Genomic DNA, 27,483 nt, shown 5'->3' on the forward strand with positions numbered 1-27,483 from the left:
CGAAATGTAAAACGAGGGTTTCTGTTCAGTGGTAAAATCGTAATTTAAGAGTGTAGAGGCCCAAAGGTTGAATGTCAATGAGCTAGGTTGTTTGCTTTCAGACCCAATAGAAATTCAGAGGCCCATTGTTGTTGTCATCAATAATATTATTAAAACTTTTCAACCACGCCACATGTTTTTTAAATTTATTTATTTATTTTATTCAATTACTCAATTTATTATTCATTATTTTACTGTGTTTTTTTTCTTTGAAAATTTGCACAATGCATGAAATTCAATGCTAGTTGTTCAAATAACATGATAAAAGTGGAAAAAATGGAAACAACGAAAAAATACTTGAAAACTAATCCTTTTAAAGAGTAGAGATTATTAAAGCAAGTTTTTCTTTAATAATAATTTTTTATACCCAATTGGAAATTAAATTTTAATTAACATGTTTAGCGAACATAATTATCTATATAACATGTTGACTTTGTTAGTGAAACATAATTTCTCTTTAAATAAGTTACAAAAAGTCTTAATTATCATTAGTGTAACTTTGCCTATGGTTCTTCATAGCCAATCTCAAGCCCGAGTTAAGGAGGAGGGTTGTGTTAGGTCTTTGTTAGCCAACATAAAACTCGTCATTAAATCAAACATTGATTATTTATGATAAATTTTTTGCTAATTCAAGGTCGTTACTCCATAAGTAATGCATTGTATCTTCCGGATATGGTGTCAAATGAGCAAGGGCTACTGCTTTGGAGCCCTACATTGTTGTAGTGGACATCTTTTTGCTAATGCTAGGTCGTTACTAAGATGTAATGCACAGTATCACTTAGATATAATGTCAAATGAGTAAGGGTTGTTGCATTGGTGCCTCAGATGTAGTGTTAAATGAGTGAGGGTCCTCACATTTTTTTGAACGAATGCGTGAGTAAAGAAGCTAGTCCAAAAGTGTTCGGATCAAATTTGCTACTTGAAATATTGGTACTTTGACCGGTAAGTCTATACGGGGGTGGCATACACCATGATTCAGGGAATGATTAATATTATGTGCCTATAAGAGATTAAATGGGTTGGAGAAAAAAGTAAAAAAAATAGATACTATAGATTTTAAGCTTTGAAACATGGGAAAAGTTAAAGGAAATAATAGAGAGGGTATTATGGTAGGTATAATTAGAAACAAATTGTGGTGGATGTAAAAAGATGTGGAGACAAAATCTTAACATTAAAATTGATGGTGACACAATAGATTATCAATATCATAGGTGCTTAGGAAGAGTTGGAGGTGTTGATTTAAGACATTCCACTAAAGGAAAATGTTTTCTTAGGTGGGGATCTAAATGGACATGTTGGTAGTCAGAGAAAAGACAATTTACAGGCGTGCATGGTGGTTGATTTTGGAGATTTAAACGAGGAAGGACAAACTATTATTATTTCTCTATAACCTATAATGTTAAGATTATGACCACTTATTTCGAGAAGAGGAAAGAACATCTTATAATTTATAAAAGTGGAAGCTCAAGGTCAGAAATTGATTTCTTTTTTGTTAGAAGTGCTGATAAAAGAGTCTGTAAGAATTGCAAGGTGATTCTAGGAGAGAGTTTAACTACACAACATAAGGTTTTGATTCTTGATGCTCAGTTCAAAAAACATAAACAAAAATGCAATTATAAATCCAAGGATTAAGTGCTGACAATTGAAGGAAGATAAACTTTTATCTTTTAAGCATAAATTATTCGAAGGTAATTGGAAATTACAAGATAGTGAGAAAAATGTTAACTATTTTCTAAATAAAAGAAAAGAAAATAACCACTTCTAATTATTCTAATTATTGGGAGGAGAAAACAAAAGATGGGGACATGTGCTTCATAAGGGAGTTTTAAAATGCCTATTTGTTACTACTTAACAATAAGAATTTATGAAAACACACAAATAAGAAAAACTTAAGTATAATTTTTAGTTTTTTAAGTATTATTTATCAATTAAAATTAGTTTTATCTTAATAATTAACGTTGAGTTTGAATATCAGTTTTTATTATATGAATCACTAAAATACAATTACAATTGCAATAAAGAATATCACTAAAAAAAACTAAAATTAAATTATTGAACAAATAAACAAAGGCCATTAATTTTATATCAAACAATGCGGTGCCTCTCTTTTCCTTGATTCTGTGCATATGCATTTATTGTGCACATATATATTTATATCACACAAATGCCACTGAATGATGAAGGCACATGCCACACCAATCCACTTAGCTTTCCATACTACACATGTTCATATGTCACGAGAACACAAGGATTAAAAGAGAAAAAAGTTATATGTAAAATATACAATAGTTTTATACTATCATCTTCATCTAATCATAATTGAGGTTGACTTTTTATAATAATTAAAACAATAATTTATAATAAAATAACAGTATAAAACAATGCATCAAATTAAACTCAAATTAGAATGTTGGCTTTGTATAATAATTGAAACAATAATTTATAATAAAATAACAGTATAAAACAGTGCATCACATTAAACTCAAATTAGAATGTATGGGTATATATAATATACTTTCACTTATATTTGTTACAACATTGTCAAAAATATTTGATTCCAAGTATCTGGAACTCCAGGCAAACACCAATGAATGCAATCTGCATTTCTTGGATTGGCCTTTTCCTCCTCAGTCAATAGCTTTCCCCCAGTTTCAGTGTAAACAGAGGAATGTGCATCAATCCTATACTCTGAGATTTGTGTTATGTTGATAAATGTCACTGGAACTTTCATTTTCTTCACCACTTTTTCCACCACGCTCATCATGCCCTTATTAGAGCCACTTCCCCAATGATTCTTTTTCCCTATTGGCTTTGTCTCGTTGAAACATTTGATACCATCTTTGTTGCCCCAGTCTAAGCTTCTGAAAACATGACACAATATTGATTTGGAATTTTTTAGAATTAATTAATTAATCATAACCATGTTTTTCAGTTTTAGTGTTTGAAATATTGCGTTAAGATACAATTGACTTGGAGGTTAAAACTTGAAGAAAGCTGAAGCTTAAAGTTTAGAGAGAGACCTTGTGTGTGTTGGGGACATAGTTGTGAAGAAGACGCTGGTTTTGTTTGGATTAATAGTTGAGTCAACCCAATTGGCCCATGTCCTTAAACCTAAGTTGTAAGCAATTTGTGCGTCTAATTCTTCATACCCTTCTTCTCCATTGGCAAATGAACCCCATCTGCAATTAAGCTATACATTAGACAACAAATTTTTTAAAGAATAAATAATATATATATATATATATATATATATATATATATATATATATATATATATATATATATATATATAGTTTAACAAATAATTTGAAATTTTTTACACCATCTAACTACTAAGAAATTGTTATGTATGATTTTTTATTAGTTGATACTGTAAAAACCGTTTATTGTTAAAAATTAAACTATTATTTAAATTGATTATTTGGTTTTTATACACGAAAGAAATATGTTTTTTAGGTCATTATGATATTAATGGGAAATATCTATTAATTTTACTAATGACTAATATTTGTAGTTGAACTCGATTGAATATTTTTAATGCCATCTTTTCTTCCAATCATGTTTTTTATTTATTTATAAGATTCAAATTCAAGAATTTATTTATTTGAATCAACTAATAAAGTCAAATACTATTTGAACTAACGATTTATTTATAGAAAAAAAAAACACATTTAAAACTAAGTTTTGTATCAAAGAAAACCTAAATTTTAGTCTGTATAAGAATATATGAAGCCATAGTGACTGATTTTAAAATAAATGTGACTAAATAATTAATTTAACCTTTTGTTTTTGTTAAAGATCAAAAGCATAATGACTGAGTTTTGATGAATGAAAATGATCGTGAACAAAAGAGATGAATATGACAAAGACAATGATGGTCCTTTACATAGTTTATTTTAGGTGACATGTGATAGCTATCTAGGTTCAAATTGAAGAGGACTTACAGTGCTTTAACCTTAATGTCACTCATCCACCATACATAGGTATTGAAAACAAGAATATCCACTCCCGTCCAGTTCTTGGCACGATCCATGATGGCATCAACTTTTACTATTTGCTTCTTGGGATCCCTTATGGTAAAAAACTCAGTGTTGGACTCCACAAGCATTGGGGCCCAATAGAATTCTATGGTAGCATTATATTCCTATATCAAGCACAGACAGGATATAGAAAAAAAAAATTCAAATTCAAAATTATATATCATTTTAAAAAACATATAAACATATGTTAAATATGTATGTTAAAAAACATATAAACATATAAACATCATGAACAAAAAATACCAGTTTTTTATTCACAAACATTGTTAAATATGTACTTTTGCAAACGATTGACCAAGTTAAGAAATGTGTTTAACATTTAATTCACAAAAGTTAATTTTTTAAGTAATTTACTTAAGAATATCAAATATTATTTACTATTGCGACTAGGACACTTGTTAGTCAGATCATTAATTCATTAAGATATCATTGATAATAAGGTCGATTTTGAAGGTATTCAAAGTAACTGTTCCTTTAAATCAGAATCAGAGCAGAATGTGCTTAAATTATTAATGCTTAATGTGCATGTCTCACCCTGGCCCCATCTATTCGTTAGATCAATACCTTGGCTTTGAAGACTGAATGAGTCCCTCGTTTCATAGATTTCTGCTTTTCAGGTATGATCCATTCAACCATACACACAAAAGATTCCCATTGGCTTTTTTGCAGTGAATCCCCTACGAATAGCAGCCTCTTTCCTTGAAGCTTTTTAAGAGCTAGCTTTGGATTAAACCTAGAAAATGTTGTCATTTTATAATTTGGGTTATGTCAGGTTAATAAACATTTCAATGACCAAATTAAAAACCAACTAGATAGACTTGTGCAGTTTAAAGGTTAGTCGGTTAGTGTAATAAAATCAATAATTTATTTCATATATTTTTTTTTATAGGAAAATATCAGTTCTTAATCATTAGTTTTTGTGTTAATAGAGGGATTCGAATCCGCAACATCTATTTTCTTCCTTTTTCCTTTACCACTAAGTCAACATTATAACGTCTAACTTGTTTTATATGTATATACACTTTATTTTAACATAAGTTTTTTACATGTCAACTAATTGAAAATCATTCTAAATATGATTTACTTCAAAGAAATTATTATAAAAGTCAACAATTTTCAATTATATAATAATCTATGATTAAATGATAAATCTACTGTTATATATCATCATGCATGATTAGTTATGAATGTAATTTAGAAGAGGAAAATTCAAAATGCAGAAGATAAAAAAGACTAGCTCTGCAATCATAAAAATATATAGGCATGTTAATTAGAAAGTTTAAGACCTACTTGGGCAAGGTGCAATCTTCTGGCTGCCATTCCCAATAACGGTAGTCAGAATCTACCCTCCCATTGTTGACACAAGAATAAGGTCTACTTATGTATGGACAAGTTGTGTCTGAATACAAAGGCTTTATTGAACTGTTAAACACCCATTTTCCATTTGTAAAATCGCACTCCTCAGGGTCATAAACGAATCCATCATGAAACCATAGTGAATCATTAGGAACCACCTCTTGTATCTTGTTATCATCTTTTGGACAATCACAACAAAGCATGAGACATCATTAATGCATTAGAGTCAAACACTCAGTTTGGTAAACACAAGAGGTAAATAGTTACACCAAAAGAAACACTAAGTTTGTGAAATAAAAATTTAATTTTCATTTTACAATTATACCAAAGTTTTGGTGTGCAAAGGATAAATAGTTACACCAAAAGAAACAACATTGCACAGAATAGATGAGGACTTACTGGATTTAGGCTTGGTACTATTTGTAGGACATGGTTTGAAATTGAAAATGGAACCGGAAGAAAGGAACTTGAAACTCTCTGCATACAAGATAATAATGAATATAAGAACACAGATTTTGATGATAGGAAACTTTCCACTGGGAGGCTTCATCATTATTCCTGAAGTGATTCTGATGATGGGGATGAGAGAATTCAAGCTTAAATGTTGCAAGAAGAAGTGCTTTAATTGATGCAGAGGACATACCTTAGAGGAAATTGTTCATAGTCTTTTGAGTATGAGTGAAGTTGAATCATAGAGGCATTGGCTAAATAAAAAAACACTTAAGCTGAAGTATACTGGAGGTAAATAAATGACTTGAAGAGTGAAAAATCTTGTGCTTTTCATCGTTTGTGTCTGTAACCGGAAGATATGCATTTGTTCAGTTTCTGTGAATTATATGTTATTGAAAGGCTTGTTATCTCTCGCTATCCTCTAATCTCTGGCTCCATATGATATTTGCTAAATAAAAGTGCATAATAGAGAAGTTATATTTTTACATTAATTTTCTGATGTTGAGTAGTTTTAATTACTATAATATTTTGATATGAGAAACTTTGAAAATTATACTTATGAGAAATTATTATATGGTATTAGATTACTATAGTCTAAATCGATATCCTTATACATATATATAATTGGGTTTCTTTTAACTATTGTCATTAGGATTTTTGGTTTTCTAGTAAAATCTAGAGATATATTTAAAATTTTTGATCTTTTGAACAGATTACAAGATTGATTTTTGATCCCAGGTTTAATCATACTTAAAGATTTTGTCTCTACCTAAATTATAGATTTTGTATTGCATATTTAAGTTTAACTAACTCCTTCTTTGTTAATTGGAAATTCTAAATATGTATCACGTGAAAATAGTACTAAAAAATAGACTATGTAACAAATTATCCAACATTTTGCCAATCACCTGTGGATTTTTCCAATGTGATTTTCAAGGTAAAAAGAAAATAAAGAATAAAAGTGTGTTTTTTTTTTTTTTTTACCAAACCTGATTTTGCTTACAAGCCCACCTAAGACCGAAATTGAAAAAAAGTAGCTTCCTAGTTAAGTTAGATATTTTACACTAAATTTTGGTATAAAATTTCTTTTGAATAAAACTTTCAAGACATTAATCAATTCATTTCGAACTCAATTTTTAACTTAAATTAATTTTGTAATTAAATTCAGGTTCACTTAAAATTAATTAAATTTACAAACATTTAGAAGTCTTAGGGTTTTGGAGAAATAGTTTATGTGTTTTTGAATTTTGAGTAAGAGTGAAGTTGAATTATAGGCATTGGTTATTAATGAACTTAGCTGAAGTATACCGGAGGTAAATGAGCAACTTGATAAAAATCTTGTACTTCTCATCTTTTGTCCCCCAAACTGCTGGAAGCAGTATATATATGTGCTTTCCATATTTCCTGCCTTATCTAAGAATCTATTTACAATATATAATTTTGAAGTATATGTGATATTGATCGAGATGTTATTTCAGTACATAAGTTAGTATTTTTTTTATCACATAATTAATGTTTAGTTGTGACAAAAAAAATTCAATTTAACTGTTTTCTCTTTCATTTTCAATTCATCATGTTATCAGAAGTAAATCTGTATGTTATTTCTTTGCTGACAAATCCTATCTTTTCATAAAAACAAAAAAGATTAAAATATGTGTGATCCTAATAAATGTTCAAATTTTATATTTATTTTTTAATATATTTTTTGTTTTTGTTCTCTAGTAAAATAATAAATTTTTTTTTATCTTTGACATTTTTTAGTACCTATTAAATTAACAAAATTTATGCTCACTTGTTCTTTAATAAAAAATTTCTGTTATTAGTCAACAAACAAACACAAAATTTAAATATTTATTAAGAATCATAAACATATTTTAATCAAAACAAAACTCATAAAAGCATAATTTCTAATAACCAAACAATAAAATCATGAATTACAAAAGATATCCAAACTAAAAAAAGAATGATTTCTTGAAAAAATTCTACCTAACTCCGATATTTTCTCAATATTTAAAAAAATCACAATAAATCACCGATAATATTTCCTATCTCTCTCCTCCTATTATCTATCTTGCTTTCATGTGCTCTTTCTTGATTTTATGACTAATCGATTATATTAGCTAATTGTTCATGATATATATAATTAATTAGTTATTCTCTATTATTATTATTATTATTATTATTATTATTATTATTATTATTATTATTATTATTATTCTCTTTTAATGATTATTAATTGGATGTTGTGATTCAGTGTTGACTCATGTAATCTTTTTTATGTAATTTATTCTCTGTAGGTTACTATATATTGTTGCTATTGTGTTCGATCCATTCTTTATAAAATTATTTCCGCATAACGATAATTGGTTCTTTTATATTCTTTCCGTGAACTAACTTTAGTTAATATCATGCATTAATTACCCGATATTTACGTAAAAATGATAATTTCAAAATTTTAGATAAAAAAATAGATGGAAGGACGAAACTTGATTTAAAACTAAAGGGACTTAATTGATCTATAAACAGTTAAGAAACCAAAATTACAGATAATCCAAATCAAAATAAGTAAAAGTGTAATTAAACTTAAAGATTACAAAATAACGTGTAAACTGTAAAGGGAACCGGCTAGTTACTTACTCAATTAGTTAATTAGAGTTAGTTAATTGACATGTCATCAATGCTCTGCATGACAATTATACGTTTAATTGGCGCTCTTCCTGTATAACAAAAGCAATAATGAATAGATTTTTTTAGTATTAATATTTAGGCTGTTATAATTTTAACCTTGTTTAAATTTGATTCGTGATTTTAATTGGCTGCTTTATTATTTTTCCATCATTTTAGTCTTCAGATTTTACAAATTTGTAATTTTGTTTCAATCCTTAATTTTGTATACATTTTATTTATGTTATTTTGGTCCAATTAAATCATAAATCTAACATTTATTTAAGATATCAATTAAAAAAATAACTTAATTAATTAAATATAAAAAATAAAAAAGACATAAACATATGAAGAGTAAATCAAAATTACATATTTTTTTAATTTAAAGACTAAAATTAAAAATAAAAACCAAAAATTGAAAATAAAAATTTAAAAAAACTAAAATTATAATTTAATCAAATAATTATTTAAAATTTATTGTCATGTGAGATACATCTAATTTTAAAATTTTTTACAACACAAATAACTACTTTTGATGTAGTTATATTTAATTTCTTTTGTATAATAGTTATATTTACTTTCACGTTATTAGAATATATGATTAGGGGTGTTTGTGGGTCAGTTTTAATCGATTTTGATCAAATTTAGGATTCAATCCAATTAAATTTGATCGGTTCGGTTTGGTTCGATTTTCACAATTTTTGTTAATTCAACCCATTCCATTCATGAATGGTTTGGTTCGGTTCAGACTAACAAATTATCTATTTAAATTTGGTCTTTTCTTTTTCTTAGAATTACTATTTCATATCATGATTTTTCAAATATCTAATACAATTAACACAATATTATCAAATGTTTGGAAGTAGTAAAATTGATTCATTTAACACCGTCAACATAATATTCTAAAATAGACCAATATAAATTAAAACAAAATATTATTCAACGAGATTTACTATAATATTCTGAAACATAATTACTTCTTATAAACTAATTTCTTGTAAACAGATGTGCTACAACCATATTTGTTTGTTGCAAACAGATTTGGTAAAACAAATGACAAATGAAATCTGGGAGGGGAAAAGCGAACGAAAGAGGAGACAGGTGTTTTGCATTTCACGAATAGAGCCGCAAGCAAGGACACTGTTTCCTCACTAGTTCTACTTCGATCATAGAGATTTCAACCTTTTACTTGCTTCGCTGGACATCTTTGTCCCTCTCTCTCCATAATCATTCCTGTTTTTAAACATGGTAAATAAATTATACATTTCTGTTGCAGGACAGTAGATTGTGATTTAGTTCATTTAAAGAAGTAATTATTGATTTTATGGAGATGAAAATTTCTTTTTTAAAGATGGAGTGCTCCAATATCTTATAAAATTTGAAATGTTTTGATTTAGAGGGTGGAATTTTTATTATTATGGTTTTGTCGGATTGGGAGCACCGCACGATGGGGATGTTTCGGTAATTTAGCAGAATGCTTTCTTGGATTTGCGGACAAGCTGGTGTGGCCCGCATTGAAGTTATATTGGTTCGTATAGTTTGCTTTTTCAGGCGTTTGGGCAAGGAATTTTTAGTTTTCTTGCTGCCCTCGTATGCCAATGCCATAGATTATAGATACCTTGGCAAACCACATAGCTAAATTAGCTAACGAGGAGACAGGGAGTCCCATGATGGAGTCGAAATTAAATATTTTTTAACACATTTTAATGATTTATAATTAATTAAGGTAATTGTTCAACAAATAAAAAGGTGGTTCATCATCATCACCATTCTAACAAATCTATTCAAGAAATCAATTGTAAATTATGTTAGGTGTCTCTCATATGCAACATACATGTTTGTGTCAGTGAATAGTGGTGATTGTCTAATTTCAGGAATCGAACACCAAGTAGCGACTCACAAACTGACTGTTTAGCGTGCACTTTACAAGTTTTAAAATATTCAATTCATCTTACTGTAGTGGAATTTTAGGTGCTTTTTAGCATGAAAGATACAATAAATGGTAGGAATTGTGATTTAACATATTTACATGTCCCTAAAAAAAATCATTTTAAGTGATTTTAATTGTCATTTCTTCGGGACTTCTTCTAAAACCTTGATGATTGGGAGTGAGAAAACAATATGATTGTTGTTTATTTAAACTCACATGTTGACAATTGATAAAGACCATCTTTGGTTGCCCCATATACTAAAACTTTTCATTGTCACACTGTCCTTAAAAAACAAATTTGTATCAATAGTGGTAAAACGAATAGCAAACTTTTCAGTGTTTATGGTGTTGTTGGATAGTGGTCGCCGACGGCCTTATGTTTTATGAAATATTTCCATGTTTCTACAAATAAAACAAAATCTTCAGTCTTGTGTGTATTCATAGCCACCGCAAGAAAGGAGAGAAAGAATATGGAGAATCAAAGGCAAAGCGAGAAGATGGTTTCGCGAGTATCAGTGTTTTGGACGTGAAAAAAAAAAAGTCTTTTTGCATAACCATAGAAGAGTATGGGAAAATGTCTTCTAGTTCTGTTTTTTAGTTTTTTATTTATGTTTTAAAAATATGTTTAAAATTTAACAGAAGATTAAAAAATAAGAGTTATTAAATCTCATATGACAGTTCTAAATTATTGATTGATTGCGAAAATATATACTAGAGAAGTAAGTGCATGCAATTCAGATACATCGTGCATGATCTTCCGAATTGATTCCTCTACAGAATTCAACACTTGTTGTTGTATAGTCAAACTCGATGCTTGTCTGAGAGTATAAAGAGCTTGTAAACACCTAACTTTGTCCGAATTTACCACTATTTTTATGAAGTTAAAAAAATGAGAGAAAAGAAATTAATAAAACGGAAAAAGCAAAGAAAAGAAAAGAAAAGAGAGAAAAAAAACTGAAAAATTAAAAAAGGAGAAGAAAGAAAGAAAATAAAAATATTACACTCAAAGCCCAGAGCTATTGACCCATTGAAACTAATTCAAGCCATGCCCACGTTAAACTCAACTCACTCTAACCTAAACTAATTCTTCCCCTTTAACAACCGTTGTGTAACATCCGCATACATCTGTTAGCCACTACGAGTGAGTGCTTCTAAAAAGCATTTCCATCTTCAATTTGGGCACTGAACTGTTAACAAAGGCAAACTTCAATTGGTAATCCATCTTGATTTTCTCTGTAATTGTTGTATAAAGAACATGTCTTCTATTGGGTATTCTTCTGATGTTTCCCTGAAGTATCCTTCTTGTTTTAGCCCTGAGTTGTTACTGGCTTTGAAATACAATTTGTTTGCTGCTATGCGGCTTGTTTTGCTCTCGCTAACTAGTTGTTCGACAAAATGCATGAACCAATAAAAGTTGGTAATTAAGAAATTGTTCCTTACTAAATGCATAACGCAAATCTCAGAGTACAGGATTGATGCTCATTCCTCAGTTTACACTGAAACTGGGGGGAAAATTTTGAGTGAAGAGGAAAGGGCTAACCCACTAAATGCAGATTGCATACATTGGTGTTTGCCTGGAGTTCCAGATACTTGGAATCAAATATTTTTGGCAATGTTGTAACAAGGACCTGTGCTTTTGTTTTTTAAGTGACATGAAGATGTCAATTATGTAAAATCATGTGTCCACCACATTTAGCATTTATATCATCTTTTGGTTCATTTTCATGACATAAAGATGTCAACCTTGTAAAGCCATGTGTCCAAATTCATCCTTTGCTAGTAATTTTGTGATTTAAATATACATGGATCACAAATGCCTGTGCGTGTGGTGGTTCAACGAAGCCCACAAACAAATTTGATTGATTGATAAAGTTGGTCACAAGTTTAAATGTATAGATCTATTGCGTTATGTTGATAAACCAAAATTACAGATAATCCAAATTAAAATAAGTAAAAGTGTAATTAAACTTAAAGATTACAAAATAACGTGTAAACTGTAAAGGGAACCGGCTAGTTACTTACTCAATTAGTTAATTAGAGTTAGTTAATTGACATGTCATCAATGCTCTGCATGACAATTATACGTTTAGCGCTCTTCCTGTATAACAAAAGCAATAATGAATAGATTTTTTTAGTATTAATATTTAGGCTGTTATAATTTTAACCTTGTTTAAATTTGATTCGTGATTTTAATTGGCTGCTTTATTATTTTTCCATCATTTTAGTCTTCAAATTTTACAAATTTGTAATTTTGTTTCAATCCTTAAATTTTTATATATTTTATTTATGTTATTTTGGTCCAATTAAATCATAAATCTAACATATTTATTAAAAGTATCAATAAAAAAATAACTTAATTAATTAAATATAAAAAATAAAAAAGAAATAAACATATGAAGATTAAATCAAAATTACAGATTTTTTTTAAAAATTTAAAGACTAAAATTAAAAAAAACAAAAATTGAAAATAAAAAATTAAAAAAACTAAAATTATAATTTAATCAAATAATTATTTAAAATTTAGTCTGATAAAAATAAAACACCATATTATCTCACATTCTCTCCATCCTACCATTAATATTCGATGCAGAGGTATACTCACATATTTATTGTCATGTGAGATACATCTAATTTTGAAATTTTTTATAACACAAATAACTACTTTTGATGTAGTTATATTTAATTTCTTTTGTATAATAGTTATATTTACTTTTAGGTGATTAGAATATATGATTAGGGGTGTTTGTGGGCCGGTTTGGATCGATTTTGATCAAATTTAGGACTCAACCCAATCAAATTTGATCAATTTGGTTTGATTCGATTTTCACAATTTGTATTAACCCAACCCATCTCATTCATGAACGGTTTGGTTCGGTTCGGACTAACAGATTATTCATTTGAATTTGGTCTTTTCTTTTTCTTAGAACTCCTATTTTATATCATGATTTTTCAAATATCTAATACAATTAACACAATATTATCAAATGTTTAGAAGTAGTAAAATTGATGCATTTAGCACCATCAACATAATATTTTAAAATAGACCAATACAAAATATTATTCAACGAGATTTACTATAACATTCTAAAACACAATTACTTCTTATAAACTAATTTCTTGCAACCAGATTTGCTACAACCACATTTGTTGCAAACAGATTTGCTGAAACAAATGAACAAAATATGATCCATTAATATTATAAACATGATAGAATAAATAAATATGAAAAAAAGGTGAAACAAATAACAATGTACCTGAAAGTAATACTTTAAGAAGTTTCAACACTATGTAGTCCCAACACTTGGAGTCCTAATGCTCATAGAATTTGAAGCCAAACCAAACAACTCTAAAAAATTAAGTACAACCCTATTAGCACAAAAACTAATTGATATTTGATACAAATATAAAAAATGAAATAAGAGATTACACATCTGATTCAATCTTTTTTGCTTCATTTATTTCAACTTGCAAGTCATTAACATTTTGCTTAGTAGATCTAAGCCAATTTTGGATACAAATGAGAGCTTCAACAGTAGTAGGACTCAAAAAGAACTACTAAATGCAGATTCAAATTATACAGTAGATACAGGAATAACCAATATATCTCTAGTCGTACAGGAAAAAATATAATATTTGGATGTTTTCAATTTCCACGAATTCAAAATGTCAAACTTAGCGTGATCATCTTCAACATCATCCTCCAAATCTAACTCATTTTTTTGCACCTCACATATGCATGAACTCTCCATTCAACGAAATATGTCGATTTCAAACCCTCATTGCTCTAGCTAAATATAAAATAGCCAAGTTATTAGCACTTGCATTATCCATTGCTACACAACAAACTTTTGAAATCCCTCTTTTAAACAATTCTCTAAGGTTATCCTTACGATTTCACCTTTGTGGTAAAAAATCAAACAAAATTTCAATTTTTTTTTATTTAACTCCCACCCTTCATCAATGTAATGAGCTATCACACACATATAATTCATATTTTGAATTGGCGTCCAAGTATTTGTAGTTAGTGGAACCATTTGTTTATTTTCAGACAACACATGCTTCAACTTCTCCTTATCATTAAACACATGCATGCAATGTCTAGCAATAGTGACATGAGAAGGAATTTCAAATTTAGATTGAGCATCTTCCATGAACTTCCTAAACCCTTCATTTTCAACAAAATTACTGGCAAGTTCATCAATAGTTATCATCTTTGCAAGTGTTATTAGAGTATGCTCTTGATTAAAATCAACAAGTTTCATACTAACTTTATTAGGGCCACTTTCACTATCACTTCCAAAAACAATTGTCTTTTGCTTTTTATCAACCTGCCTGTATGGGTTTTTCTTACATTGTTGGAACACATGTCTATTCAAGTTAGAGGTTTCATAGATATAACTAGATGCTGCATATGATGCATTACATTACTTACAATAAGTCGTACCATCTTCCTTCTTAATAAAATGTTCCTAAACATTAGAAGGGGTCTAGCAACTCTTTTTTTTCTCCTTACATCTGGTTGTGCAGATTCAGGTTGTTGTCCTTGCCCTTGTTGTGGTGGAGTTTCATGTCCTTGTGGTTGTGAAAGAGCTTTTGTCCTTTGTTGTGGTGGACTTTCAATATGACATGGAGAGTGAGTGCTAATGGGTGGAATGGAATTAGAGATTAATCATTGACTACTTTTCTTCTCCAATTGTCTCATTTGCAAATTCTAAAGAACCTACCCACAATAAAATATTACACGGTTTATTTAATTCCAAAAGGCTCATGCTAACCGCTAATGCCTAGATCCTCGAGGAAATCATTCTAAGAATCAAACTCAAAATAAATAAAACATCCAGATAAATCAATTCTAGAGAATAAAAAATATGCTATCGATTTTGAATCTAAGATCAAAAGGCTGCCGCTTAAGATAAAATAACTACATCTTGATATAAAAAATATTGGTAAGGATAAATATTCATATCAATGCAATATATTTTTCCAAAAACTAAATTAGGGTTCGTGTAAATTAGACAAAATAAGCAAATTTTATCTAGACATCGAACAGATCAACAAAAATGAATCTCAATAATCTAACTATAATAGTTACTTTGATACCACATAGAGTTTTAATAATATTTGTAAAAATAAGTGACGCGCACAACACATAATAAAAAGAGTTGTTAATTATGTTGGTTAGCGAAGAAAATTCGAGAGTTAGAAGTGGATGTAAAGAAGCATGAACTATGATTTGTTGTGAAGTGAAGAGATTGTTACTTGAGAAAATAAAGCAGCATAGCACCATAACACACCAGAGTGTGTGTTCTCCTTTCAGACAGAATTTGGATGATTTTTGTAACTATTCAAAAATTAAGTTAAATTCAATTTTTAGTCCTGTATTAGAAAAAAAGAGTTTTTTGATTTTATCCCAACATGAGAAAATCTTTTAAAATTAATTCTTGTTATATATAAAGAAAAAGTAGGACAATTTTATGAGTTATTTTTTAACGAAAGTATTTTTATATAAAAAATCTTCAACTAATGTTTTTTTTTTTGGATTTTTCTTATCTCTTTCTATCCTTTTCATTTTTTTAAGTTTAATTTCAATCTTTTTTTAAAATAATTTATCAATTGTTAAAATTAATCTTATATCACAATATAAGTTATTTATCATAAATTTTAATTATATAAAAAACATTTATCACAACGTGTTCTTGACTTCTTGCGGTAACAAGATGAATTTATCCCCAACTTATTAAATTGTTACTATTTTATTAAAAGTACTAAAGGAAATAATCCATTATCACACCTTCGTTGATTGTCAATTTATTTTTTTAGTTTTCAATATATATATATATATAATAAAATTAATATTTTAATTACGGGTTCACGGATTAGTTCAACGGATCAACGAATCTATAAATTTAATTCTATGACCCAACTTGTATCAATCAATCAAATTTGTTTGTGGGCTTGATTGAACCACCACACACACATGCATTTGTGATCCATGTATATATAAATCACAAAATTACTAACAAAAGATGAATTTGGACACATGACTTTACAAGGTTGACATCTTTATGTCATGAAAATGAACCAAAAGATGATATAAATGCTAAATGTGGTGGACACATGATTTTACATAATTGACATCTTCATGTCACTTAAAAAACAAAAGCACAGGTCCTTGTTACAACATTGCCAAAAATATTTGATTCCAAGTATCTGGAACTCCAGGCAAACACCAATGTATGCAATCTGCATTTAGTGGGTTAGCCCTTTCCTCCTCACTCAAAATTTTGCCCCCAGTTTCAGTGTAAACTGAGGAATGAGCATCAATCCTGTACTCTGAGATTTGCGTTATGTTGATGACATTCACAGGAACTTTCATTCTCTTCACCACTTTAGCCACCACACTCATCATGTCCTTGTTAGAGCCACTTCCCCAGTGATTCTTCTTCTTTACAGGCCTTGTCTCATTGAAACATTTGATACCATCCATGTGGCCCCAGTCTGCGCTCCTGAAAACATATGACATTTGAATTCTTAGAATCATAATAAGATTTTATAGTTTTAATGTTCACTAAACTTCAGGATTTATGTAACATGCTTTGAAAAGCTACTTGACATAAAAGTTGGTGTGTTTGGGGTGAGGTTTGCAAACTTCACTTTAGATGATATTTTTTTTTCGAGAAGCCACTTTAGATGATATTGATTTTGAGTTATTATTATTTTTTGTTAAAATTGAATTTCAAATGAAATAATTTTTATTTGGAAAATTTATGAGTAGTGAGTGATTTTAGTCCACTCCAAAATGGGGTGGATAGAGAGGAGAAAAGGTAAAGAGAGAAAGTGATAAATGATGTGAGAGATAAAAAGAAAATGAGGTGAAAATGAGATGGAAAAAGGAATTTTGATATGTAAATTTTTATACTATTCTTAATTTATTATGGAATGCCAAAACTTGAAGTTTGAGAGAGAAAGAAACAAACTTTGTGTGTGCAGGGGACATGGTTGTGAAGAAGACCCGGGTTTTGTTTGGATCAATAGTTGAGTCAACCCAATTGGCCCACGTCCTCAAACCTAGTTTGTAAGCAACTGGTGTATCCAATTCTTCAAACCCTTCTTCTCCATTGGCAAATGAACCCCATCTGCAAGCAATTAATTAAGCTAAAGGTTAGGCATCATTTTCCTAATTTTAGTTAAAGATCAAATGTTGTCATAGACTGACATTGGTAAATGAAAATGATCATGAACCAAAAATATGTTTGATTGAGACAATGATGATCCACCAAATATTTCTGTTTTTTAAGGAATGTTTGAAGTTTGATGATAGCTAAGTTCAAAGAGAACTTACAGTGCTTTTAATCTAAGACCACTCATCCACCATACATAGGTGTTGAAAACTAGTATATCCACTCCGGTCCAGTTTTTGGCACGCTCCGTGATTTGATCCACTTTTATTATTCTCTTCTTTGGGTCTCCTATGATACGAATGTCAGTGTTGGACTCCACTAGAAATGGGGCCCAATAGAACTCTATGGTAGCATTATATTCCTAAATGAAACATACATAATAAAAGAATTAGCCTTGGTTCTTTAGTGTCTTTGATATCTAACATATAGCATCTTCCAATAGTTCAATTCAAAGAAATTTCTAGGAGTCCTCTTTTGAGTTTATTTGGTAATTACATGATTCAAAACCAGAACTTATGCTATGAACTACTTAAAAAAATTACATGATGTTACATAATGAACACTCTAAGAAAACTGTTACCCAAACCATTACATGTTTATGATCTCATTTAATATTTACATGACAAATGGTCAAATTGAGTTACATGTCATGTAGAGATTGAGAGGGACCATGATAATGGTGTACTATGTAATAATTTCTTTGCCATCTATTATTAGATCTTATTGTGTCATTACCTTAGCTTTGAAGACCGAATGAACACGCCCCCTTTTCATTGACTTTTTCTTTTCAGGTATGATACCTTGTACCATACAGACAAAAGATTCCCACTGATTTCTTTGCAGTGAATCCCCTACGAATAATAGCCTCTTTCCTTGAAGCTTTTTGAGTGCTAGCTCTGGATTAAACCTACCAAATATATTTAGTAAGTTCAAAATGTGACTTACATGAGTAACACACTTACATACACCTCAATGAGAAAAAAAAAAAAAAGTAGATGAATAAAACAAAATGTTGAAGTGTGACACTTACGGAGGCAAGGTGCAATCTTCAGGTTGCCACTCCCAATGGAGGTAATCAGAATCATTCCTTCCATTCTTGACACAAGAAAATTGCCTGTCTATGTATGGACAGCTTGTGTCTGAGTACAAAGGCTTCAATGAACTGTTAAACACCCATTTTCCATTTGCAACATTGCACTCTTCCGGGTCAAAATCGAACCTATCATCGATCCACGAGGCATTTGCAAACACTTCCTCAGCTTTTTTATCATCTGTTGGACAATGACATCATTGAATTAGAGCCAAATTGGTGAGAAACAAATCATATGCAAAGATTCTATGAGATATGTTTATGACATTTGTGAAGCCAATAAACTTACTAGACTTTGATTTGTTGTGCTTTCTAGGACATGTTTTGGACTTGAAAATGGAGTTGGAGTTAAGGAAACTTAGTCTCTCAGCATACAAGACTGCTATGAAGAGAAGAACACAGATTGTGGTGATAATGATTGGCAGAGGAAGCTTTCCTCTGGGAGGCTTCATTGTTCCTGAAGGTATCATGGGAATGAGGGTTAGAGAGGCTTAAAGCTAACCAAATGGGAAGGAAGAGTGTGAACTAATACACAGCACAACAGAATGATAGTGACATTGTTGAGACTTAAGAGGGTTTTAGTTAGCTTTTGGAGTAGGAGTGAAGTTAAAGCATAGTATGCTTTGGTTGTGAATAATCTATGTTGAAGGATATTGTCATATTTGAGTTTAAGAAATGACTTGGAAGGTTAACATCTTGAGCTTGTCTTATATGTCTATACATTGATTCAATCACTTTTCTTATGTAGGCCATGAGGAACATACATGTGGTGGGAGATGTGTATTATTAGAAGGTTTGTTGAATCTCTAGATCTCAAGTTCACACTCTTTTATGGCTTGTGTTTTAGCATGATTGCATATTTGTTCATACCTACGGGTAGATGTGATGTCGACAATATAGCCTAGAGAAATAACTATTCTTGTACATTATTTCTTCTTACTCAATATTTTCACATAATCTTTTTATTAGGGTGTGTTCTTCATATGCCCCATATTATACATGGTGAGTCTCTTGGACTAAATGAATTGAACCAATTCTTATGAAGAGTTTGAATGGACAACACAAAAATGTGAGAGTTGCGGCACGGTGTGTAGCAATTTGTCTTTCTCTATGTTCTATATATATTGACCTGAAGCCAGATATTTTTCTTAGGAAGTACAAACATTTGACAACATTCCGATTGTTTCACATAATTGTTTTGAAACACTTGAAAAAGAGCTTCCTTTGCACTTTCCTCCTTTGTTAGGTGTCTAGTCATTTTATCCATTTTCAAAAGAGCCTAAAGTAATATAAAATGGATGGTTTTAAAATAGGAAATGAATGTTTCTCACTCACCATGTACTCCGGGTATAATTGATTTTCTTAAATCATAACGAATCATGCAACGAAAAGGAAGAGAAAGTCATCAAGGATTGGTAGCAATAGCAACCAAAATTTTAAAAAGAATAAGAGAGATCACACGCACAAACAAACAAAAAGAGATTTATAGAGATTCAACAAATATATCTACTTCACCGGAAGTAAAGTGATTTTTTTTTCTTATTCATAAATACTGGAATTATAATAAAATATATAATATATGTGAACATTATCTTAAATTACATTTTTACCGTCCATAATTACATTATAAGATGAAGTTACATTGTAATCAAGTCGTTCATCCATATAACGCACTACAGAATGCTTGATATCATACCAGATAACATTTCAGAGAATCCTCATCCGATCCTTTTTTTTTCATGTTAAAAAATATAAAATAAAAAGTTTAATTTTTATGTACCTTCAGCTTAAAAATTGTTAACCAACAAAATATCGTGTTAGCTATAACTTTTAAGATAATTATAAAATTTAACAAACTTAAAATTAATAATTTATAGTTGAATGAGCGCATTTAATTAAATTATAAAATAAATTTGTTATATGTGCTTTTTTCAGCCTTAGAATTACAACCGTGGAACTTGTAATTGAAATTATGCAAAGGCGTGCCCATTTCCATGTCCTACCTATCAATTTCTCAGTATTTTCAATGGGGTCATATCCTCTTTGAATTACAATTTTTCACGGTCTAATCAATTATACACCCCAAGTCCCATGAACTAATGAAGTGTTTAAAAGTAGGGTGTGAGAGTGACCTTCTTTCATGGGAAAGATGAATAGCTTGATGATATAAAATCTTCAAAAGGAAATGGACTCACCCTAATGCATTGTAGCAGTAAAAATTTCATCGCTAACCACCCAAGTTCTTGTCTTTAAAGATTACATAATTTAGATATAAACATTGCAAGTTAACACAGAGTGGTTAGTAACCGAACCTCACATGAGCTGAACATCCCTTAAACTGACAACCACCACATTAAATAAAATTATCGCCTCAATCAACCATACAAAAATTGATTGGGCAACTGGCATGGAAGTTGACAACTACCAAAACTATCACTAATCAAATCATTATTCAAAACAAACGTTCAACATCATCCTTCATCATCGACTCATCACCAGCATTGTTCACAATCACAACTAGTACTTAAGGATGTCAAAGGGATCCCAAATCGATGAGTCAACTTAACTCATCATGAATCTGGGTCAGATTGGAAAAAAAAATATAAGTTTCACTAACAGAAAATGGATTCGACTCACTTAATTCAAGGGTTAAGTGGGTTCGAACTAGATTGGTCCGTTAAACCCATTTAAATAATAATTGATAAATAAACTAATAAATTAATAATAGATTGTGTATGTTGTTGAAATATGACTAAGACTAATGTTTGGATTTAAGACTTTGGGGTTTTAAGACTTTTGAATGATATTCTATGTATTTGAGAATTGAGTCATTTGATTTCAATGGTTATTTTCATGATTATATTATATGCTTAAATGGTTATTTACAACATTTATCTATTATTTGTATTTGTATTGGAATCATTGGAATGTTTTTGGTTTAAAAAAATGTCACTAAAAAAAGAGAAAAAATGTTTTTAATTTTTTAAATTTTTTTTTTGGATTTTTTTATTATAAAAATTTAGTGAGCTAACCCACCAACCCGTGGGATGACAAGTCGGGCTGGTATTTTCATGGCTCATTTAAAAGTGAGTTGGGCTGGTTCGGCCCATTTAAGTCTTAACTCGTGGTGGGTCAATCCATGTGGGCCAGGTTGACCCATTTTGACAGTCCTACTTATACTATAACACGATTGATTCAATACCTAAGAATTAATCAGGATTTGAATACTGAACCACTTGGTTAAGGACACAAATCTCTATCAGTTGTATCAACTGTTGTTGGTTTAATAACCCGTAACTTAAAACATGGATTTAACCTAATGTCCTTACATTGATTTTTCAACTACACATTAACTTTATTCCCTCGAATTTTCTCATTTTCTTACCTGGTCATTGCTATTTGCACTCCCCTAGTTGTTAATCCACTCCCTTTTTTGTTCTTTTTCCCAAAATACCCCCCTTTTTCAAATCTTGGGCTTGGTCAGATACTACAATATCTAGACAATAGGTCGTGAATTTTAAACCAAACCACTACGATTAGTATCCACCATTTTGCCTCCTCTTGGGTATTGGTAAATCGAATTTGAAACCAAACCTCTAGCCACAACTGCAATGTTTTTTTAGTATTCACTGTCAATAACCTTATATATAGTGGTGATCTTGAGCACGGTTAAGGTGAACGACTATTTAGGAGCTCATTTTTAGAGGGGCATCAAAATTTTGTCAAGATACTCAACAAAATTTAGTTTTGCTTGAGTGTTTTGACAAGATACTTAACAAAACCACTATGACAAAATTGTGCCAAGATCATCAAAGGTTAGTTTTTATTGTATATCTTGAAATAATCCAAACTATTTTTTTTCTTATCAGGGACATGCAAAAAAAATGAAAAGTATCTAGTGAAAAATCACATGGAAAAAAGCTATAGAGGATAGCAAAGAACGATGCTTATAAAAAGAAAATGAGAAGATGTTTATGGAACTTGAGGAGGTGGGGCGGAGAGGGTGGGGGAAAGGGGGTGCTTGAAGAATGGGGAAAGGGGATGGTGAGAGAGGGGTATAACAAAAATTTCACAAAAAAGGTGGTGAGAAGATCAAAATGAAGAGTGTGTGTGTGAATAACATAGGTCAAAATTCTTTCTCTCTCTTTCATTCCTTTTCGTTGGCACCTTTCTTGTACTATATATAGAATGTGTAATGTAACATCCATGATTGTTGATTTTTCGATGATTCTCACATTATGACACTTCACACGGTGGTACTTCACTCAATTCTTTGCTAGTTAGAATCCTTTCCAAGACCTTGACAATCTGCTTCTCTTGTTTCCAAGATCAATGATTGTCCCCACAAACTAACACGAGACTTTTCAGTGGACTTTTTTCTTACTCACATGCTTTCTAATAAACTTTCCAAAAAGTTACCCATATCATAGGTAGGGGTGGATAAACGGACCCAGGTCCATGGACTGGCCCGCGGTCTGCGAGGGTTACGGACCAATTTTTTTAAACGGTCCATGGTTATGTCATATTTTTGGGTCTGCCCCGCTTAACTCGTGAACTATGCGAGTTTGGCCCGCGGGGTCCACGAGTTGCCCGCAGCCCGCATTAGGTTTGATTTGTGTGACCCTGACCCAATTATATTAGGTTTGATTTTCTCTTTTTCACTTTAAATCCTTTTAAAATAACAGAAATATATTAGATAAGATAAAGATTTAAAAATAAAAGTAAAAGATTTAAATTAAAAGATAATAAAGATAAAAAAGGATAAGATAACATAAATAAAAGATTAAGATAAAAAAGATAAGTGATAGCATGCTAAAAATCTTCCTTTTTGATATTTTTTTTTATCTTTTTTTCTTTTAACCTATCCTTTTCATATATGCAAGCCATAAATAATAAAAATATCAATTCTTATCATTTAAGCTAAAAATAATTGTTAAATAAATATTTTTAAAGATATTTCAATATATTTTTATTATAAAAAATGGCTCACATCATATTTAGCAGTTATCATTGTAGCAGGCTAAGAACACTTTTTTCCTCACATTTTTATCCATCACGCAGTCACGCACGCGCGCAAGTCATACGACTATTTCCCTTACAAGGAAAACAAAACACGACTCACACTCACGCAGTCACGCGACACACCACAACGGCTCAGCCTCGATCCACCACCGCGCCATCATGTTTGTACTCTTAAATGTATAGATGGAGAAGACTCAAACTACTTCAAATATGGAATCATTTGTTATTGGAAATGTTTAAATTTCATATTTTAGATTTATTGCTTGGATTTTCTTTTGTTAAGACATTATTTATTTTATTGATGTAATTGACTAATTATTGAGATTTTATTTACATCTGTATTGAACTTAATTTGATTGTATTATATTTTTATTAAAATTGAAATTCTTTTAAAACTAGGCCCGCGGACTGGCCCTTTTGACCCACGGGGTCCGCGGAGTGGGGGCGGACCAATTTATTTGGTCCATGTAAGAAGCGGGGTGGACTGGCCCGGTCCGTTGCCAATGCGAGCTTATGTGGGTGGGCCTTACGCGGGATGGGCCAGCCCGCTTACCCACCCCTACTCATAAGTACTCCAAGTCAAACACACTTAATTGTGGAGTTCTTAACTGATAAGGCTACCGAAAAGTATATGCATCTTGTTGGTATATATAATACAAATTAATTCCTTTAAGTCATCATCAATTGTATAGTCTCATATCTACATAGCCTTTGGACCCCTCTCGATTTTTTGTGTGATTTGTCAGGATGTTACATGCCCACCAACTTCCACTTGGTTAATCCTCGAACCAGACCATATTGGAAGAGATATTTTCTCTCATAAAATTTTGTAATGTCCCTAATTCTCAATTTCTTGGCGGCTCTCACACTACGACACTTCACATGTGACACTTTACTCAACTCCTTGTTTGGTTAGAACCCTCTATCAGTCAAAATCCTATGTAGGTAGCTCTTTTCGAGACCTCGACAATTTGCTTCAGTTACTTTCAAGATCAATGATTGTTTCCATAAACCATGAAAATTAAGTTGCTTTCTAGAATTTCTTAAAAGTAAAAGTATGGAAACTATTTTCAAGACATTTACTTATATCTAAACATGAAAATGTTAACAACACTTTTTTTTTATACTCTCTTTCTAAGATTCTCCCTATAATTTGGTGAAGCGTAATGGAAGTTACCAATTTTGGTGGCCTCACTTCTAAATTAGGTGAGAAAATTATTAAATGAAAAGTGACACCTACTCAAATTAGTGATTTGCAATAAATTTTTACAAATTATAGTGTGTTAGAAAGAGAAGGTTAGAGAGAGTGTCACTGACCATCCTCCATAAACATATGTCTTCGAAATTAGTTTTCAAAAAGGATATTCTTTACAAGAAAAAAAATACAAAAATGCAAAAAGAGAATGCAAGGAAAAAAAAGTTTGCAAATAGAATCCCAAAAAATATTGGGCTTTGGCCCAAATTGTATCTTTTTTTATTTTTGAGGCAACACTCACTCAAACAAACGCTGAAACGAAACAGATAGCTGCTTCTTTCTCTCACGCAACCGTCGTCGTTCATCAATGGCTACACTCAACCTCTCTTCGTTGCAAGCTCTCGCCTTCCATCGTTTATCCTCTTCTTTTCCCCAAAGTACCCCTACCCTTTCCTTCAATTTCCAACCAAAACCCTTCGCTAACCCGCGCCCAATTTCTCTGAAACCCTACGTTTCCGAGAAACCTCGCGCGCGCGTGGTGGCGCTGGCCGTGAAGAGCCTCGGCGAAACGGAGGCGGTGGCGGTGTCGCCGGAAGATGGCCAATCCGCCGGAGAACTGCCGTCTGGATCCGGCGTCTACGCCGTGTACGACACGAACGGCGACGTTCAGTTCATCGGTTTGTCGCGGAACATTGCCGCGAGCGTTGCCGCGCACTGGAAATCGGTGCCGGAGCTTTGCGGTTCCGTCAAGGTGAGGGCTTTTTGGTTTTATCTGGTTTTGGTTAGTGAAAAAAAAATTATTGCTTGGAGAATGATTCGTTTTGTGTGGTGCAACCTTGGGTTGTTGGATTATTGATTTTTTTAAAACTTAAATTTACAACCTTATGTTAATATATCAATTTTTTTTTAAATTATTAGGAATGAAATCGTGGACTAAAGAAATAGAGAATCCATGCATGGTACATGTGGTTTTCTAAATCTTGCTTGTAGAAAAATTTTCACTCTGATTTACTAGTTTGGTCCTTCCACTGTTTCTATGAAGCACACTTATCTTCCCCCATCCCTTTTCACTCTTCATTTCCTTTCTTGGTTTATAATTTTAGTGCTTTGCGGTAATAAAAAGACATTTTTCATCATTGAATGGAGCATCTTCTACATGAACATGATCTTTTAAAATGTGCTAGCTCAAGATTTATTTAAACCCTCATAAAACAATGCTTGAGAATGTGGATCTTCCTTGTACAATTGGATGGCTCTACTAGAAACTATTAGTTTATACATTGTAACATTGTGCTATTCTTTTTTCCATTCTTGTGGTCGGGATGAGGTTAGTTTTGATCCAACCTTATGATAGAACTTCGATGAGGTTCTCCAATGATGTTTAGATATTTTATACCATGACCAATGCCATCTCAATATATTGTTGTACTTTTTCTCCTAATGAGTTATGTGCTTTGAGAAAGGTGATTTACTCACGTCATTACACTACTTGGGTTAAAGAAATGGAAAACCCGTCTAATGTTCAAAGTAATAATCTTAATCATAATTCACTATCCATGTGTTCTTTAAAATGATTTGAAACAATGTAGAAAAAAAGCAGTTAAAGCACTGATGACAAACAGTATAGGAAGTGATATAATCTCCTGAAAACTCCTCTTTCTTTCTTTTTTAAATACATCACAATAACTTGCTCTGTTACATGCATTGACTTTAATCTAATTAGGATCACTATTCTCCAGATTTCCAGTGATAATACTTTCCTGATGGTGTGTTTTTCTTGGTAAAATTGTCTGCTGTAGGCTGGGGTAGTGGATGAACCAGACAGAGAAACTCTAACCCAAGCATGGAAGTCTTGGATGGAAGAATACATAAAAGTTAGTGGAAAAGTTCCACCTGGCAATGAATCAGGAAATGCCACTTGGGTCAGGCAGCCACCTAAACGGAAGCCTGATCTTCGATTAACGCCCGGTCACCACATGCAATTGACCGTCCCTCTTGAGAACCTCATTGATGCGTTGGTGAAAGAGAACAAGGTAGTGGCATTCATTAAGGGCCCTAGAAGTGCACCATTATGTGGATTCTCACAGAGAGTAATAGCCATTCTTGAAAATGAAGGAGTAGATTATGAGAGTGTAAATGTGCTGGATGAAGAGTATAACTACGGATTGAGGGAAACACTTAAAAAATACAGCAATTGGCCAACATTCCCTCAGATTTTTGTGGATGGTGAACTGGTTGGGGGTTGTGATATATTGACCTCAATGTATGAGAAAGGTGAACTTGCTAGCTTGCTCAAAAAATAATTGTGCAAGTTACCTGCATTTAGGCATTCTTTTGAAGTTGGGGGATAGGAGTAGAGAATGGAGAGTGAGGGAAGGGTGTAATGCATTCAAGGTCATTTCAACTCTGTTGTATGAATTAATCTTTTAGATCCAAGGGGAGAAAAGAAACAAAAGAAAAAATTAGTTATGTATATTTGATTTTTATCATAGTACAAAATGGTTCTTTTTCATTCA

At 31.2% G+C, this 27,483-nt stretch overlaps 3 protein-coding genes across 3 annotated transcripts; 1 reads left to right on the forward strand and 2 right to left on the reverse strand.

Moving 5' to 3' along the window:
- Positions 1–2,498: 2,498 nt before the first annotated feature.
- Positions 2,499–6,031, reverse strand: LOC114406117 (protein trichome birefringence-like 3). Its single transcript, XM_028368699.1, has 6 exons — positions 5,835–6,031; positions 5,370–5,613; positions 4,644–4,812; positions 3,984–4,183; positions 3,060–3,218; positions 2,499–2,900 (listed from the first exon to the last, which is right to left on the reverse strand). Exons 1-6 carry the CDS (start codon positions 5,986–5,988, stop codon positions 2,570–2,572), a joined length of 1,257 nt encoding a protein of 418 aa, XP_028224500.1. The 5' UTR covers positions 5,989–6,031; the 3' UTR covers positions 2,499–2,569.
- A 10,426-nt stretch (positions 6,032–16,457) lies between these two features.
- Positions 16,458–19,247, reverse strand: LOC114406118 (protein trichome birefringence-like 3). Its single transcript, XM_028368700.1, has 6 exons — positions 19,040–19,247; positions 18,691–18,931; positions 18,396–18,567; positions 17,822–18,021; positions 17,457–17,615; positions 16,458–16,985 (listed from the first exon to the last, which is right to left on the reverse strand). The coding sequence occupies exons 1-6, from the start codon at positions 19,218–19,220 to the stop codon at positions 16,655–16,657; spliced, it is 1,284 nt and encodes a 427-aa protein (XP_028224501.1). The 5' UTR covers positions 19,221–19,247; the 3' UTR covers positions 16,458–16,654.
- Positions 19,248–25,258: 6,011 nt separating this feature from the next.
- On the forward strand, positions 25,259–27,483 carry LOC114406120 (bifunctional monothiol glutaredoxin-S16, chloroplastic-like). The gene is made up of 2 exons (XM_028368703.1): positions 25,259–25,718; positions 26,767–27,483. The coding sequence occupies exons 1-2, from the start codon at positions 25,335–25,337 to the stop codon at positions 27,268–27,270; spliced, it is 888 nt and encodes a 295-aa protein (XP_028224504.1). The 5' UTR covers positions 25,259–25,334; the 3' UTR covers positions 27,271–27,483.

This window comes from Glycine soja, chromosome 3 (assembly GCF_004193775.1).
Source record: "Glycine soja cultivar W05 chromosome 3, ASM419377v2, whole genome shotgun sequence".
Taxonomy (NCBI): domain Eukaryota; kingdom Viridiplantae; phylum Streptophyta; class Magnoliopsida; order Fabales; family Fabaceae; genus Glycine; species Glycine soja.